Source organism: Passer montanus, unplaced genomic scaffold (assembly GCF_014805655.1).
Source record: "Passer montanus isolate IOZ18808 unplaced genomic scaffold, ASM1480565v1 scaffold144, whole genome shotgun sequence".
NCBI lineage: Eukaryota > Metazoa > Chordata > Aves > Passeriformes > Passeridae > Passer > Passer montanus.
The window spans coordinates 831,626-845,618 of NW_024361386.1; the positions used below are offsets into that span (position 1 = coordinate 831,626).

A 13,993-nucleotide genomic window follows, 5' to 3' on the forward strand; every position below is an offset into this window, starting at 1 on the left:
ATTCTGCCAGCCCAGCCTTCCCTTCCCCTCATCAGAGTCCTGTCCCACACCATGGAGGGCGCTGGATGTGTTTGCCCAGCTGTTTCTCTGCTTCCTTCCCAGTCTCTCTCAGTTTCTCCCATCTGTTCCCTCTCCCCTCCTGGCTGTGCAGCCCATGAGATGTCAAAGAGCAGCCCAGCCGTGACAGAAACTAGGTGGGCTGTGCAAATTTACACAATAGCTTGTGATCAGACAAATTAAAGATCCAAAGACTTCATCACAGATTAATTGAAGACACCTTTTTCTGGTGTCTTCAATTTTCATATTGAAGATCAGCTAGTATGGTTGGAAAAAATGGGCAGTGACTCATAATTTTGTTTCCCACACAAAGAACTGGTGTGCCTGAAAAGCTTGGCTGCTTTTATTTTCCTATCATATTATGCTAATAATTATTATGCTAATGAAATACATGCTCTTACATTCTTCTTACACTTTTATCACCACTGTTGCTTTTTAATCCTTGACATTTTCATTTTCTAGCCCAAAATTACTTCCCCTCTGTTAGAAAATACATTCAAGAGCCTATGCTTGACCTGGAAACAAGGCATGAAGGTGATTTATTACTAGAGCTCTGCTTCTTTTGAGGTGAGGGGTAGGGACTCTCACAAAGACAACTCTTATTTCTCTGTGGCTTTATTTGCAGTAATCTCATCTCTTGTAATCTGCTCAAGGAAAGAAAGTTAAAATTAAGACGAGAATGAATCCTCTGCACAAATGTGAATACATTTACACGTCCTCCACTTAACAATTCAGCAAGACCGGATTCTGTTGGGTGCTGAGGGAACTGTACGATTCTGAAACTGAAATTGAAAGACGTGATCTCACAGAGGCTCGGGTTTGGTAAATATCACATTTCTAAAGGACCCACTTTCAATTCATCACTTACTATCACTTATCATCATAAATTATCAGCGAACAATGGCACAATGCTATTCTTCTGAGGAACATCCTTTTTGGTTCCCCAGACTACACAGAATGACCGAATCTCTTAAACACAAAACTATTTCCGAACCATTACAAAAAATCGCAGAATGGTTTGGGTTAGAAGCAGCCTTAAAACTCATCTCATTTAGCCCCCTGCCATGGCAGGGACACCTTCCACTGTCCCAGGCTGCTCCAAGCCCCGTCCAAGCTGGGATGGGGATCGGGAGCGGGGCCGGGATGGGGATCGGGATGGGGATCGGAGCCGGGATCGTGGATGGGAATAGGGAGCCGGGATCGTGGATGGAATAGGGATCCGGGATCGGGGATCGGGGCCGGGATCGGGGCCGTGGCCCGCCCGCGTCCCGCCCCTCTGTCCGTCCCTCTGTCCGTCCCTCTGTCCGTCCCTCTGTCCGTCCCCTCTGTCCCGCCCCGGCCATGGCGGCGCGGCTGTGGCGGCTCTGCAACCTCCTCATGGCCGCCTTCTTCGGGCTGGCGGCCGCCGTGCAGGTGAGGCCGGGGCTCCCCTCCCGTCCCCTCCGCTCCCCTCCCCGGGAGCGCGGCCCCGGCCGGGCCGGGGTCTCAGTGCGCGCCTCCCGCTGCAGGTGAACGACCCCGACGCGGGGCTGTGGACGGTGAGTACGGGCCGCCCTTCCCCTTCCCCTTCCCCTTCCCCTTCCCCTTCCCTTCGGCATCTCCTGCCCCGGGTCCCGGCGCCCCCAGCCCGCTCCGCTAACGCCCGCCGATCCGGGGCTGCCGGAGGAAACGTGCCGGCTCCCAGCTGAAGAGCGGGCAGCCGCCGGGAAAGCGATGTCTCTGCTGCTGGAATCCGCCCGTGCTCCCAGGATCTGCCCTGTTTCAGCCCAGCAGAGCGTCTCTTGCCTGTGCAGCTCAGCCGGGTCTCCGAGGGAACGGGGAGCGAGCCCCGCTGCGGTGCCGTCCTGCCTCGGGCACCGAGCAGCGCCTGGCCCCGGTCCTGGCTGCGGGTGGTGGGGACAGTCTGTGTGTGCGACAGGAGCTGCTGGCCGGGCAGGGGCTGCCCTGCGTGCCCTGGGTGTGTGAGCCCCTCTGACAGCGGCACCAAACGCCCCAGCGCGGGTGGAGGGTTTGGGGAGCCCAGGGCTGGGCAGGAGCCTGTGCCGTCAGGGTCAGGATTCAGGGAAGGGGCTCTGCAGTGCTTGGTCAGACAGACAGCGTTCTGGAAGCCAGGAGCAGAGGAACAAGGGCTGGCTGAGAGCTGATGGCCCAGGATTTTGGGTGGTGATGGTGAAGATGAGCACTGGCAGTGCCAGGGCATGCCCGAGGGCGAGGGACTGGGATGTGCTCTGTGGCTCTGACAAACTGTGCGAAGGGGAGAAGTGCTGCTGTGGCTGGGCATTTCTGCTTCCTGAGCTTGCTAAGTTTTGCTACCGAGTAGATTTATGTCATTAACAGGTTGTCTACTTAGTGCCAGCTGCCTTGACACTGCTTGTCAGCATCAACCCTTCAATAACAGGTATGACACTGGTGTGCAAAAGAGTCTCTGCTCATATTTTGCCCTCAAAAGGTTGTCTTGCCCTTTTTTTTTCCCTAATTGAGGCAGACTAGAATCAGGCTGTGTAGAAACACATCCTACAACCTTCTGAGGGCAAAAAGCTGCAGGACCTATTTCTACAGAAGCTGGTCATTGTTTTAGTGCCTTTAGTGCTGGTGGCTGCAGGTGAGGAGAGGAGCCCAGCAGAAAGCCCAGCTGCTGGGATGGGCATGCCTTTGCACCCCAATTCCAGCCTAAAGCCTTCTGGAGCAGAAACCTGGGAGTGTGCTCTGAACCCAGCTCTGTGTTGACCTGAGCAATTGACTTTGTTTCGTTGTTGTAAATCTGTTTTTGTTTATCTACCTCGTGCAAAAGCAGCTGAGCTTTGCACAGTCCCATGAAAGTGCTAAAGGTCTTGTTCAGTGCCAGGTATTGCAGCTGCCCCACAGAGCCCTGGGCAGCAATAGGAACATTCAAAGGCTGTGGTTCCAACAGTGTGTGTTGTGAGGGCTAACAGCAGTTCAGAGGATCATTCAGATCAGATTTGTTTCAAGTCTTCAGAACATAGTTAAGATTTTTGTATTTTAATTCAGTGGAAATAATTTTAAATAATACACAAAGTGACTGTATCTGTTCTGGCTGAATACTTATGGTGAATAGACTAAAAATCACACTTAAAAAAGAAAACCTTCAGGAGTGCATGGTGTTGTCACACATTACACCATTGCAGTCTCTTGGCATTCTGGCCACCTTAACATATAAACTGGCAGCATTCCTAAGTTCAGAACTCATGAGGCTTGTGTTTTGAATATTTCAGGGGAGGTTCTGCCTGATCAATAGAATCTGTATGTTAAACTCATAGTTATGGTTTTCCTTGTGCCCAGATCTGTATAAAATAAAGATTATAATAGCACAACGTCTGCAAAACTACAGGTTTATGTAAATTCACCAAGGGGTATTTGCCATTCAGGTCTGTGGAAGAACCAGATGGGTTTACTTCATTCTTCAAGATAGTGGCTGACAGTTTATTTTTTCCCCAGACAATGGTGTTTGGAGGAGCCTCTGTGACCTTCATTCTGCTGGCTGTGTTGTTGGGACCATTGCCTTGGCTTGCTCTTTGTTTGCTCACGCTCAAGGAAACATTTTTCATGAAGAGGAAGGCAGGTAAGCAGTGGGTTTTATTTGCCCCTGCCCAAATCCAGCTCACCAGGCCATCTCCTCCTGGTGTCACCTTCCTTCATTTCCTGGGCTGTTTCAGTGAGAGCTGTTGGTCCAGAGGAATCAGACCAAAGAGGAGGGACCATAATGCTCCAAACCAGTGACTCCTTGGAGACAGGGAAGGGAGCAGTCATTTCTGCAGGAATTTCTGCAGCTGTTTAGCTAACATGTCAATTTGTACATTTGTAGTGTGAAACAAAGTTACTCTTTGTAAATACCTTTATAATTATAATCCTAGTAAAATATATTGAACTTCTCCAAAGGAGCAGCCACTACTGTTCTGGAGGCAAAATTATTTGTATTGTACTTTCTGATCCATTTTTTGTTTGGCTTTTTAGAGAATTGTTTGGTCTGGTGATTATTGCAATATGGATGAGTCTTTGTCGCAGTTCAGCAAAGTAAGTTTTATTTTCTCTTTTTTTATAATGCATTCCAATGTTCACATTTAGTGACTAGCTCCTTGAAAACACGCAGTTGATTTTGCTGTTTTGCTGTTTCATGTCACCCTCTGAACCTTCCAGATGCCCAAGCAGTAGCAGCTGGTGCTACAGCCTGGAGCATCTTGCACAGATAAAAGTTGGGGCAGGGGGGAATGTAAGGCTACATGAAGCACTTTTCCTGGCCCCCTGCCATAATAGGGGCATTTTCCCTTTGCTTAAGGTGCATTTTAAAATTCCAGCTAGTTTCTGTAGCCTGAGTTGTCAGAAAATTCTTTGTGTCTCTCCAGTATAAGATTAGTGATACATCCATCCACAGGAGCCCCATTAAATTGGCCAAAGGCTCTCTGCTCTTTCCAGCTGCAGGCAGATGTGATTGCTGTGTGGTGGCTGTAGCAGTGGCCAGGGACATCCTGGGCTGTCCCATCATGGTGTGGTCAGCTGGATGAGGACAGTGCCTGTCCCCTGTGCTGGCACTGCTGAGGCACCTCCAGTCCTGGAGCCACATTTGGGGAAGGGTCTGGAGCACCAGGAGTCACCAGGGGAGCTGGAGTGGCTCAGTCTGGAGAAAAGGAGGCTCAGAGGGGACCTTTTCACTCTCTACAACTCACTCACAGGCAGGTGCTGCCAAGGCTCTGCTTCCAGGGAACAGTGACAGGACCAGAGGAAACAGCCTCAAGCTGTGCCGGAGAGGTTGAGATTAGATCCTAGGGAAAATTTCTTCACTGAAAGAGAGGTCAGGCATTGGCACAGGCTGCCCAGGGAGGTGGTGGAGTCACCGTTCCTTAAAGTGTTCAAAAAAAAAAAGCACTGGATGTGGCACTTCACTGTAGGATTTAGTGGGTGTGGTGGTATGCAGTCCAAGGTTGGACCTGATGATCATGGAGGTCTTTTCCAGCCTTAAAGATTCACTGATTTGAAGCAGCTCTGTTGGATTTGTTCTTACAGGAGTCCCCTGGGAGGAGCTCGTTTGGTTGCTGCAGTTGTTGTTGCCCTCTTCCCCTTTGTTTCGTGGCTGTACATTTATGTGAACAAAGACGTGCGAGAATCTTGGCCAACACACTGCAAAACCGTGATGTGATTGGGTGGGAGAAAGTCTGTAGTGACTATTACAGGAACTGTGCTGACCTTATTTGCCTTTGGTTTTGGTGCTTAATGAAAGGTGAGTGTCAGTTTGATAGGACCCAAGAATACCTGGCTGCTTCCAGCAGTGCCAGCTGAGATTTGGTAAAATGTTGAGGAACATTGTCAAATCTGAGTGGGGGATTTTTCTATGGAAACTGTTAATCTTGCTGCTTCTTACATTTTCCAAGCACCTTGACCTAATGTCTGTCCTGATGGTATATTCAAGGTGTCACTGTATCCCTGGATTACTCTCCAATCACCTCATAGTTTGGGATATCTAAAATCTACTATTCTGTAATATAAGGGGCAAATAAAGCAAATACTAAATTTAATAAATGGCTGTTTACAGCCATAGAACTTTCAAAAATGTGCCTGGATAATCCATTTCAGACTTCTTGGAAAACTTGAGCAGTCTGTATTTCTGTCCTGTGCTAAAATCATATGTAGAATATATCTGAAAAAAAAATATTTTTGCTATTATCTTTAACTGAAAGTCACTGGTTTTACTGAGTAATAAACACTATTTTTTTATAAGAAAACTTAATGAAAGCCTCTGTATCTTTTTTCTCCTGGGAGATGCACATTCAAGCCTGTCACCAGCAGATGTGGGCACTGTCACAACTCTGCTGCTCACCTAATTTTTCTTGGAAAGCAGGACCCACACAGAGCCCTGCAGCAGCAAGCATGTCCCACTATTCATCCTGGAGAAGGAAGCACAGGTGGATACACTGGACTCAGGAGCTGGCTGGGACAGAGCCAGGACAGCTCCAGGTGTAAAACACACCACCTTTGTTTACATGGGTGTCAGAGCTCACCCTCAGCCCTGCTGCAGGTGATCCCAGCTGTGCACACACAGCACAGCCTGAGCACCTGCAGCATTCCATCGTGCAGCACAGATGGTCTCCTTAGGCTCAGCTTTCTCTCAGGATTACTTTAGTTTTTTAAAGCAAAGTTGGAAGACTGATTTAGGCTACAGGCTGGATATATTCTGCCAAACATGAGACCTTACTGTAATGTTCACAAAAAATAAATAAATAGAGATATGGCTGGGCAGGTACAACTCTGCATGCTTTAATGCTCACTGAGAGAACAGCATTAGGGCTTTTTTTGAGCAATATTCGTTATATGGTTTGCATCTTTTCACAGTAGAAATCCAGTCTGGATTGGGTGTTTGAAATGAACATTCTGCATTCCAGTATATTTATTTCAATTACTGACCTTCTCTATTCTCCAAAAAGAAGTCAGGTGCTCTCTTACAGAAACACAATTTCTAAAATTCTGTATCCAAGAGAAAAACTCCTGAGCTCAAGCAATAAGGATCAGCCAAGCACAGCTTTCTAAAAGCAAACAGCTGAATCTCCTACATTTTTATCCGAGTCCTTCCTGAAGAAGAACAATCTCTATTTGCCCGGTATTTCAGAACGGCATAACTCTGTCAGGAATTCTGCCCCTTCCCTTCAGCACCATTTTATCTTCGTAGACATGAACAGTTCCGAAAGCGTTGCTGTCGGGGGGCGTCTCGATGAGTCCCTCCAGGGTGAGGTGGTGAACTCCGTGGCAGTCCAGGCAGTAGGCGCCGTCGTGCAGGTGCCCAGCGAGGACACAGACCACACACCTGTGTGCGTGAATCACCGACAGGGCCGCCTCGTAATTCCAGGCCAGGCAAACCCCGTTGGAAGCACAGGGATGGATGGGCACGTGAGCTGCAGTCCGGAGGGAAGGAAATAAGGAGAGTTAAACTGCAATGAAGCTCCTCGTTGCTGGGAACTTTCAGAATTCTCATCCCACTGAGTACAGAAATCGCTCACCCCCAGAGTGAGGTGTGGCTGCTTCTGCTCTTTCACAGGTTCCATCTGTACCTCACCAGACCAACTGCATGTTTTCTGCAGCTAACATGCATAGGTTACTTTTTTTCCTAGTATTTCCATGGAAGTTGTGCTGGTTTTGCATTAATTGGTATTTGGTGAGGGGGGAAGAAGCCACCCACAGAAATGAGTGAAAGGAGCTGCTGAGAGCTTCCTCTGTACACTCCCATCAAACACGGGAGTTGGAACTATATTAGCTTTAAGCACCCTTCCAACACAAACCACTCTGATTGTCTATTTATCCCCCTCCATATCTACCTACCCATAACTATAACTTTTTCTTGGTTTTCATCAGAGAACTTGAGGACTTCATCAAACCAGTCCAGCTGGGCTTGGCTAAATCCTCCATTAAACGCTACAAAATGAGGTTCTTTGAGCCCTGCAACGAAAAAGAAGGTTAGGCACAAATGCATACACGTCCCATGGCTCCTCTGTTTGCTGTAAATAAATCTGCTGATGGTTGGTTTACTCTCAGAACCTTTGGGGTACAGAAAGCTCACCCCCAGAGTGAGATGTGGTTGCTGTTCTGCAACCAGAACCAGTTCTTTTACAGGTTCCATCTGTACCTCACCAGACCAACTACATGTCTTCTGCAGCTAACATATATGGGCTAGCTAATTTTTTTTCCCCCTCGTATTTCCATGGGAGTTGTGCTGGTTTTGCATTAATTGATAATTGGCGAGGAGGGAAGAAGCCACCCATAGAAATGAGTTTTTTGAGAGGAGCTGCTGAGAGCTTCCTTTTTTTTTTTGCATTTCTTGCAGCAGAACTCCGGCCCCCTTGCACAAAGAAGATTATTTGTTAGTGTTTTGGGGAGTTTTGCTCACACCACCCAAACAGGGCTGGGTTTCCCCGCGGCATGGGGCAGGGCGGGCAGGAGTCGGTTCTCTGGAGCAGCTCTGCGGGGCACAGAGCAGGGCACCGCAGCAGCACCAGGCATACGGGGGAGCATCTGACAGCAGGGAGCGGGCACGCTTGAGCCCCTGCACGCCGCTGTCAGCACCGCCAGCTCCGGACAGCGAACCTTCGGCCGCCCGCCCCCCTGCCAAGCCGCCGGTACCTTCGGGGCTGTTGAGATCCTCGTTGTGGTTCTTCTTCCGCAGCACCCGCAGGGCCTCCTGGTAGCGGCGGCTGCCGGGCTCCGCGCCCAGCGTGGCAACGCTTGAGCCCCTGCATGCCGCTGTCAGCACCGCCAGCTCCGGACAGCGAACCTTCGGCCGGCCGCGCCCCTGCCAAGCCGCCGGTACCTTCGGGGCTGTTGAGATCCTCGTTGTGGTTCTTCTTCCGCAGCACCCGCAGGGCCTCCTGGTAGCGGCGGCTGCCGGGCTCCGCGCCCAGCGTGCTGATGTCGTAGCTGTCGAGCACGACCAGGCGCAGCCGCGGCGCCGGGCTGCAGTGGTACGCGTGGCACTCGCTGTCCGCCGGCCCGTCCGAGCCCCCCGCGGGCCGGCTGTACAGCCCGCTGCGCGCCAGCCGCGCCCGGCTGAAGTTGTAGAGCTCGTGGTTGCCCCACGCGTGGTGCACGGGCACCGAGAGCTGCGCCAGCACCTCCAGCACCTGCTGCAGGGCGCTCTCGGACTCGCCGCGCCGCGCGTTCTGCCCGTCGATGCTATCGCCCAGCTGCAGCACCAAGTCTATGGGCGGGCTCTCGCCGGCCCACTCCCGCACCGCCTCCCGCAGCAAGCGCAGGCTGTGCCGGTAGAAGCGCCGCCGGCAGCCGGAGAAGTCGTGCCCGTCCTCCGCGTCCGCGAACTGGACGTCGGCGATGACCCCGAAGGCGAGGCGCGGCGCAGCCTGCATGGCGGCCTCGGGCGGGCCGGAAGGGGCGGCGCGGCCGGCGGGAACATGGCGGGGGCGGCGGCGCTGTGGCGGCTGCGGGCGGGCTGTGGCCGCTGTGGCCCGTGAGGGGCTCGGGGTTGCTGCCCGCACCCCGCAGCCGCCCGCTGTCGCAGCTGCCGCCGGGCCGCGGGCCGCGGGCGGGCGCGCAGAGGCGGGTGAGTGAGGGGCTGAGGGACGGAGGGAGCGCGGGCCGGGCCGCTCCGTGCCCCGGGCAGTCACCAGACCCTTGTCCCCCGCAGCTCGTGTCGTGGCGGTCGCTGGCGGCCACCGTGGTGCTGGGCGGGGGGCTGCTGGCCGGCATGAAGCTGATGAAGCGGCACAAGGAGGAGAGTGAGTGCGGGGAGCGGGAGCAGCGCCGGGGGTGTTGTATTGCGCTGTCTGCCTTTTGTCCGTGTGGGATCGTGTGGGCTGGGGGCCATAGCTAGGATTGGACCCGAACAGCCCGTCCAGGCGCGGCTTCTTAGACCGGGGGTGTCGCGTTTCGTGTTCAGATGAAGCGTTTGTCGTGTTTAGGTGATGTGGGTTTTATATTCAGACGTATTTTACCTGCCTGGGCATCGTCACTGTACCGCTTTCCACACGGCCGCTTCGTGCCTGTGTTTACGGAAGTGCCGCAGAAAATTTTCAGAAATTTAAAGCAATTCAAGGTTCGTTTTAAAGCAATTCAAGGTTCGTTTTAAAGCAATTCGAGCGTTTTAAAGTTCTTAGGATGGAATAGTTGTGTTTGGCCGTGCCAGCCTGTGCAGCACACACGGAGCTGGGTGTTGTGGGTTCATTGGGTTCCTGCTGTGCAGCCCCTGAGCTTTGCCCTCTCCTGCAGCAGCTGCCCACACATTTCCTTTTAATGCATTTACGGCTGAAAACAGACCTATTGCAGCTTTTAGGGTGTGTTCGGTTTTCAACAGATGCTGGTTTTGCTGTTTCGCAGCAGGCCAGGTATCTTGTCTTTATTTTTTCCCTTTTTAAACAAAAATACAATCGGGTAACAGTGAAAGATAATATCATGTTCCAAAGGAATTTAGTGGTAGATTTGGTTTTGTCCAAAAGGAACGCTTTCTGGAAGGCACGTGCACATTGGGTGTCTGCATGACAGGCGCTGGCGGATCTTGCCACGACCCTGAGCAGTGTCTGACTCGGCTTGCCTGGGAAGCATTGTGCCTTGTGGCATGGGTGTGTTTGATTCCCACTTGTGTTTTGTAGAACTGGAGAAGGAGCGAAACCGAGGCATTGGGAAGCCGCTGCTGGGAGGGCCCTTCTCCCTCGTCAGCCACGAGGGACAGCCCAGGAGCAGCAAGGACTACATTGGCCAGTGGGTGCTGATCTACTTTGGCTTCACTCACTGCCCTGACATCTGTCCTGATGAGCTGGAGAAAATGATTGCGGTGGTAGATGAAATTGGTATGGCAATTCAGGGTCTGGGAGCGCAGAGCGTTGCATCTCATGGCACTTGCTTCCTTCAGAAATTGCATAAATAAAACTGCACAACGTGGTCTGGTCACTTGGGGTGGGCTTGGATTGATGTTACATGGCTATGAGTTTCTTTGAAGGAAGATGAGAGATGATGCCTTGTTTTCTAAAATAAATATTAACCATTCATATCACAGATCGAATTCCATCTTTGCCTAATCTGACCCCACTCTTCATCACCATCGATCCTGAGAGGGACAACCCAGAAGCCATTGCCAGATATGTTAAAGGTATTCCTGCTTTCTTCCTCCCTGTCTCATAGCATGTAGTACAGAGCACTAAAAAGGAGCCTCTTGAAGGGATTCTTTTCACCAAAATGTGTAAATGTCTTCTTTCTGTCTAGAATTTTCTCCGAAGCTGGTGGGATTGACTGGTAGCAAGGCACAGATTGACCAAGTGGCTAAAGCATACCGTGTGTACTACAGTGAAGGGCCCAAGGATGAGGACAACGATTACATAGTGAGTAAAAGCATCTTTGCCTACTAAAGACTGGATAAGAGCAGAATGAACATTTTAAAACCGGCTATTGGATCTTTACTGAAGTTCCATGTGCAGTGGTATGTTCACCTGTCAGAACCACAATGCCCTACTACAAGCTCAGCATCTTAACAAAATGTGTTCTAAACAAGCCCAGAAGTGCTGACAGTAGCACAGGAGCTAGCAAGCCTGGCAATAGTTGAATTTCTTCAGATCTGTATCATATTTGACTGGCTTTTCCTGTGTGCTCCAAAGCTGCTGTGATTTCTAATTTCTAATGCAGCTGAACTCAGAGCACGGCTGTATTTCAGTTCTGAGCAATCATGGCCTCCAGAGCCAGAACTCTGTGTCTTTGCTGAGAAAGATCTGGCCACGGTTAGGTGCAGACAGCACTTGCAGTGTCATTTAAATAAATTTGCAGTGTTTTTGTTAATTTTGGTACAAATCCACTTGGAATATCCGGGATGTGCACGGGTGAGGCGGCTGCAGTGCGCCGGCAGGGGGCGGCCCTGTCCCGCATGTCCCTGTATCCCACAGCTGATCCCAATCCCGCATGTCCCTGTATCCCACTGCTGATCCCGATCCCGCATGTCCCTGTATCCCACTGCTGATCCCGATCCCGCATGTCCCTGTATCCCATTGCTGATCCCAATCCCTCATTTCCCTGTATCCCACTGCTGATCCCAGTCCCTCATTTCCCTGTATCCCACTGCCAGTCCCAATCCAATCCCACATTTTTCTGTATCCCGCTGCTGATCCTGATCCCAAATCCCAATCCCACATTTCCCTGTATCCCACTGCCAGTCCCAATCCAATCCCACATTTTTCTGTATCCCGCTGCTGATCCTGATCCCAAATCCCAATCCCACATTTCCCTGTATCCCACTGCCAGTCCCAATCCAATCCCACATTTCCCTGTATCCCACAGCCAGTCCCGATCCCGATCCCGCATTTCCCGTCTGAGCTGGGCTCTGTGATGTTGTGGTCCCTGCCCAAGCCACGCTGTGCTCTCTTGCAGGTGGATCACACAATAATTATGTACCTCCTCGGCCCCGACGGTGACTTTGTGGACTACTATGGCCAGAACAAGAAGAGTGCTGAGATCTCGTCTTCTATTGCTGCACACATGAGAAAATACAGATCCTAAAACAGAAGGTCCTCAAAGGTTGCTGTGAATGTCACCTGTGGGTTTGGCTGTGATTGGACACTGGAGTTAAAGCAGAAGCACACAAGTGTAACATCCTGTCAAGCAGGTCTCCTTTCTTCCAAATAAGAGAGGCATCCATGTTTCTGCAAATTCCCATTACCAAAAATCTCTACAGAGCCTTTGCAATGGATATAATTTCCAACAAGATCTTGTGTACAGAATAAAATTTGGGACTTCTCTGAAACATTTCTGGGAGCAAAGGATGGAAAGCACTTTTCACTTGGGAAGAACGTGTGTGTTGCTGGGAAAATATTGCTGGTAAAAAAAAAATAAAATTGCGGGTCTGGCAAGACATCAGCAAGGACAAACGTCGCTGCAGGAAGATTACTTGATGCAAAGCCATTACTGGATGGGGCCATGGCGTTCTCAGAGGAGCTCTGCCCTCTGGTTTCTCTGCACTGTTTTGCCTTCTAGGAGAGGCAGCTGCACTATTAGAAGCAGGGGAGCCTTAAGAGTGCTTCTTCATCTAGGTTGAGAAGGTGAAGAGCACTGACAGCACAACTGCTTCCACGCATGGGACCAGCCCTGTAGCAAGCCTGATCATTTCATCTGAATGCAGAAATGAGATGTAATTTTCTGGTGGTTTTTCCAGGTGAACACTGTTCACTTATAAGGAAAAGAGAATTGGGGTGCAAATAGGTTTTTCTTCTGGTGCAAATTATGGTGTGTAATTGCTCTGCTTGTGCTGGGGGAAGTGGGGAGGGTGGAGGGAGGCTGTCAGCGTGCACAGGGCTGGCAATCAGATACATTTTAAGCAGTGCAGCATTTGAAAATAAAGATTGATTTGTAAAGGCGATGCATATTTTTATTTCTTTAGGTTTAACTAGAATGTCATCAAAACTTTGTATACCGATCAAATTTCATATTCTTGCTCTGCTTTCCTTCTTTTTAGCAAGCAGTATTTATTTCTAGTCATGCACATCAGGAGCTGAATGTGCTTTTTTGAGCTGGAGCTCAGAGAAGGGCCCACAGGAGACAAACCAGAACAGTTCTTGGTGTGAGTTCCAGAGGTGTTAGACTGAGCACAGGTGTTCCTGCACGTAGCACTGGTGTTCTCCTGAGCGTGGGGGTTGGAAGAGAAGGTTCCCATCTGAGGGAAGGTGCAAAGCCTGTGGAGAATTTCTGTCTTTCCAAAATTGTGAACACAAGTAAACTTCACCTGTTTCAGAGCAGTGATAGCTCATGAATTTTTATGTATATTGGATACTTGCTCTCTTCCACGGGTTTCACCTTCAGGTCTGTGTCACATCAGGCCTGTATTTTAAATATTGCAGCAGTGTGTTAGGGCCAAATACCTTTTCTGCACAGAGAACAGTCTGGAAAGTCATGATTGTATGAAGCAATGGTAAGTAAAAATAAAACGAATTAGTTAGAGGCACCTGCTCAGAAGAAAGAATTGGTGTTACAGCTAAGCCAAGTTAAAGTAGAATTTGGACAAGGCAGACCTCTCTCCTGAGGCTTTGCAAAATCAGCACATGACCTGCAGCCTGGGAAGTGTCACCTGTTCCACTGATTTCTCTAAAGCTCATTTGCAGCTGACTCGTACCACAGAGACAAATACAGGATTCCAGTCTTCTCCCAGAAGTTTTGGCAGCAGTGTCGTGTCCTTTACCTTGTTTTTCTGTGCCCTGGAAGGCAGAGCCAGCTGACCCAGGAAGCTTATGGCAGGCTGGGGGGAGTGTGGCAAAGGCCCAGAAAGGTTTCAGATGGAGTGACAAGTCCCTTGCCTCGTGGCAGTGGGACCCAATGATGTCCTGCTTTTTTCAGCCTCCCAGTTTGACCATGCCCATCACTTTCCCCTTGGTTTTTCCAGGAGGAAGACTTTCTTTGGAAGTGAGGAGTTTTAGTTTTGTCGTGGTTGGTTGTGGGGTTTTCTTGTTCTTTG

At 50.3% G+C, this 13,993-nt stretch overlaps 3 protein-coding genes across 5 annotated transcripts; 2 read left to right on the forward strand and 1 right to left on the reverse strand.

Annotated features, from left to right (window-relative positions):
• Positions 1-1,381: 1,381 nt before the first annotated feature.
• TMEM220 (transmembrane protein 220) lies at positions 1,382-6,625 on the forward strand. The gene is made up of 6 exons (XM_039700780.1): positions 1,382-1,470; positions 1,566-1,595; positions 2,395-2,455; positions 3,514-3,637; positions 4,030-4,089; positions 5,077-6,625. Exons 1-6 carry the CDS (start codon positions 1,399-1,401, stop codon positions 5,207-5,209), a joined length of 480 nt encoding a protein of 159 aa, XP_039556714.1. The 5' UTR covers positions 1,382-1,398; the 3' UTR covers positions 5,210-6,625.
• ADPRM (ADP-ribose/CDP-alcohol diphosphatase, manganese dependent) lies at positions 6,364-8,948 on the reverse strand. Of its 2 annotated transcripts, XM_039700777.1 has the most exons (4): positions 8,412-8,948; positions 8,179-8,224; positions 7,381-7,497; positions 6,364-6,956 (listed from the first exon to the last, which is right to left on the reverse strand). In XM_039700777.1, the coding sequence occupies exons 1-4, from the start codon at positions 8,916-8,918 to the stop codon at positions 6,670-6,672; spliced, it is 957 nt and encodes a 318-aa protein (XP_039556711.1). In that variant the 5' UTR covers positions 8,919-8,948; the 3' UTR covers positions 6,364-6,669. The 2 variants fall into 2 exon arrangements, with proteins under 2 accessions (XP_039556711.1, XP_039556713.1); XM_039700779.1 differs by lacking the exon at positions 8,179-8,224 and having other exon boundaries at positions 8,366-8,948.
• On the forward strand, positions 8,856-12,904 carry LOC120498259 (protein SCO1 homolog, mitochondrial). Of its 2 annotated transcripts, XM_039700776.1 has the most exons (6): positions 8,982-9,112; positions 9,197-9,287; positions 10,158-10,355; positions 10,562-10,654; positions 10,768-10,883; positions 11,920-12,904. In XM_039700776.1, exons 2-6 carry the CDS (start codon positions 9,257-9,259, stop codon positions 12,046-12,048), a joined length of 567 nt encoding a protein of 188 aa, XP_039556710.1. In that variant the 5' UTR covers positions 8,982-9,112; positions 9,197-9,256; the 3' UTR covers positions 12,049-12,904. The 2 variants fall into 2 exon arrangements, with proteins under 2 accessions (XP_039556709.1, XP_039556710.1); XM_039700775.1 differs by lacking the exon at positions 9,197-9,287 and having other exon boundaries at positions 8,856-9,112.
• The last annotated feature ends 1,089 nt before the right edge of the window (positions 12,905-13,993 follow it).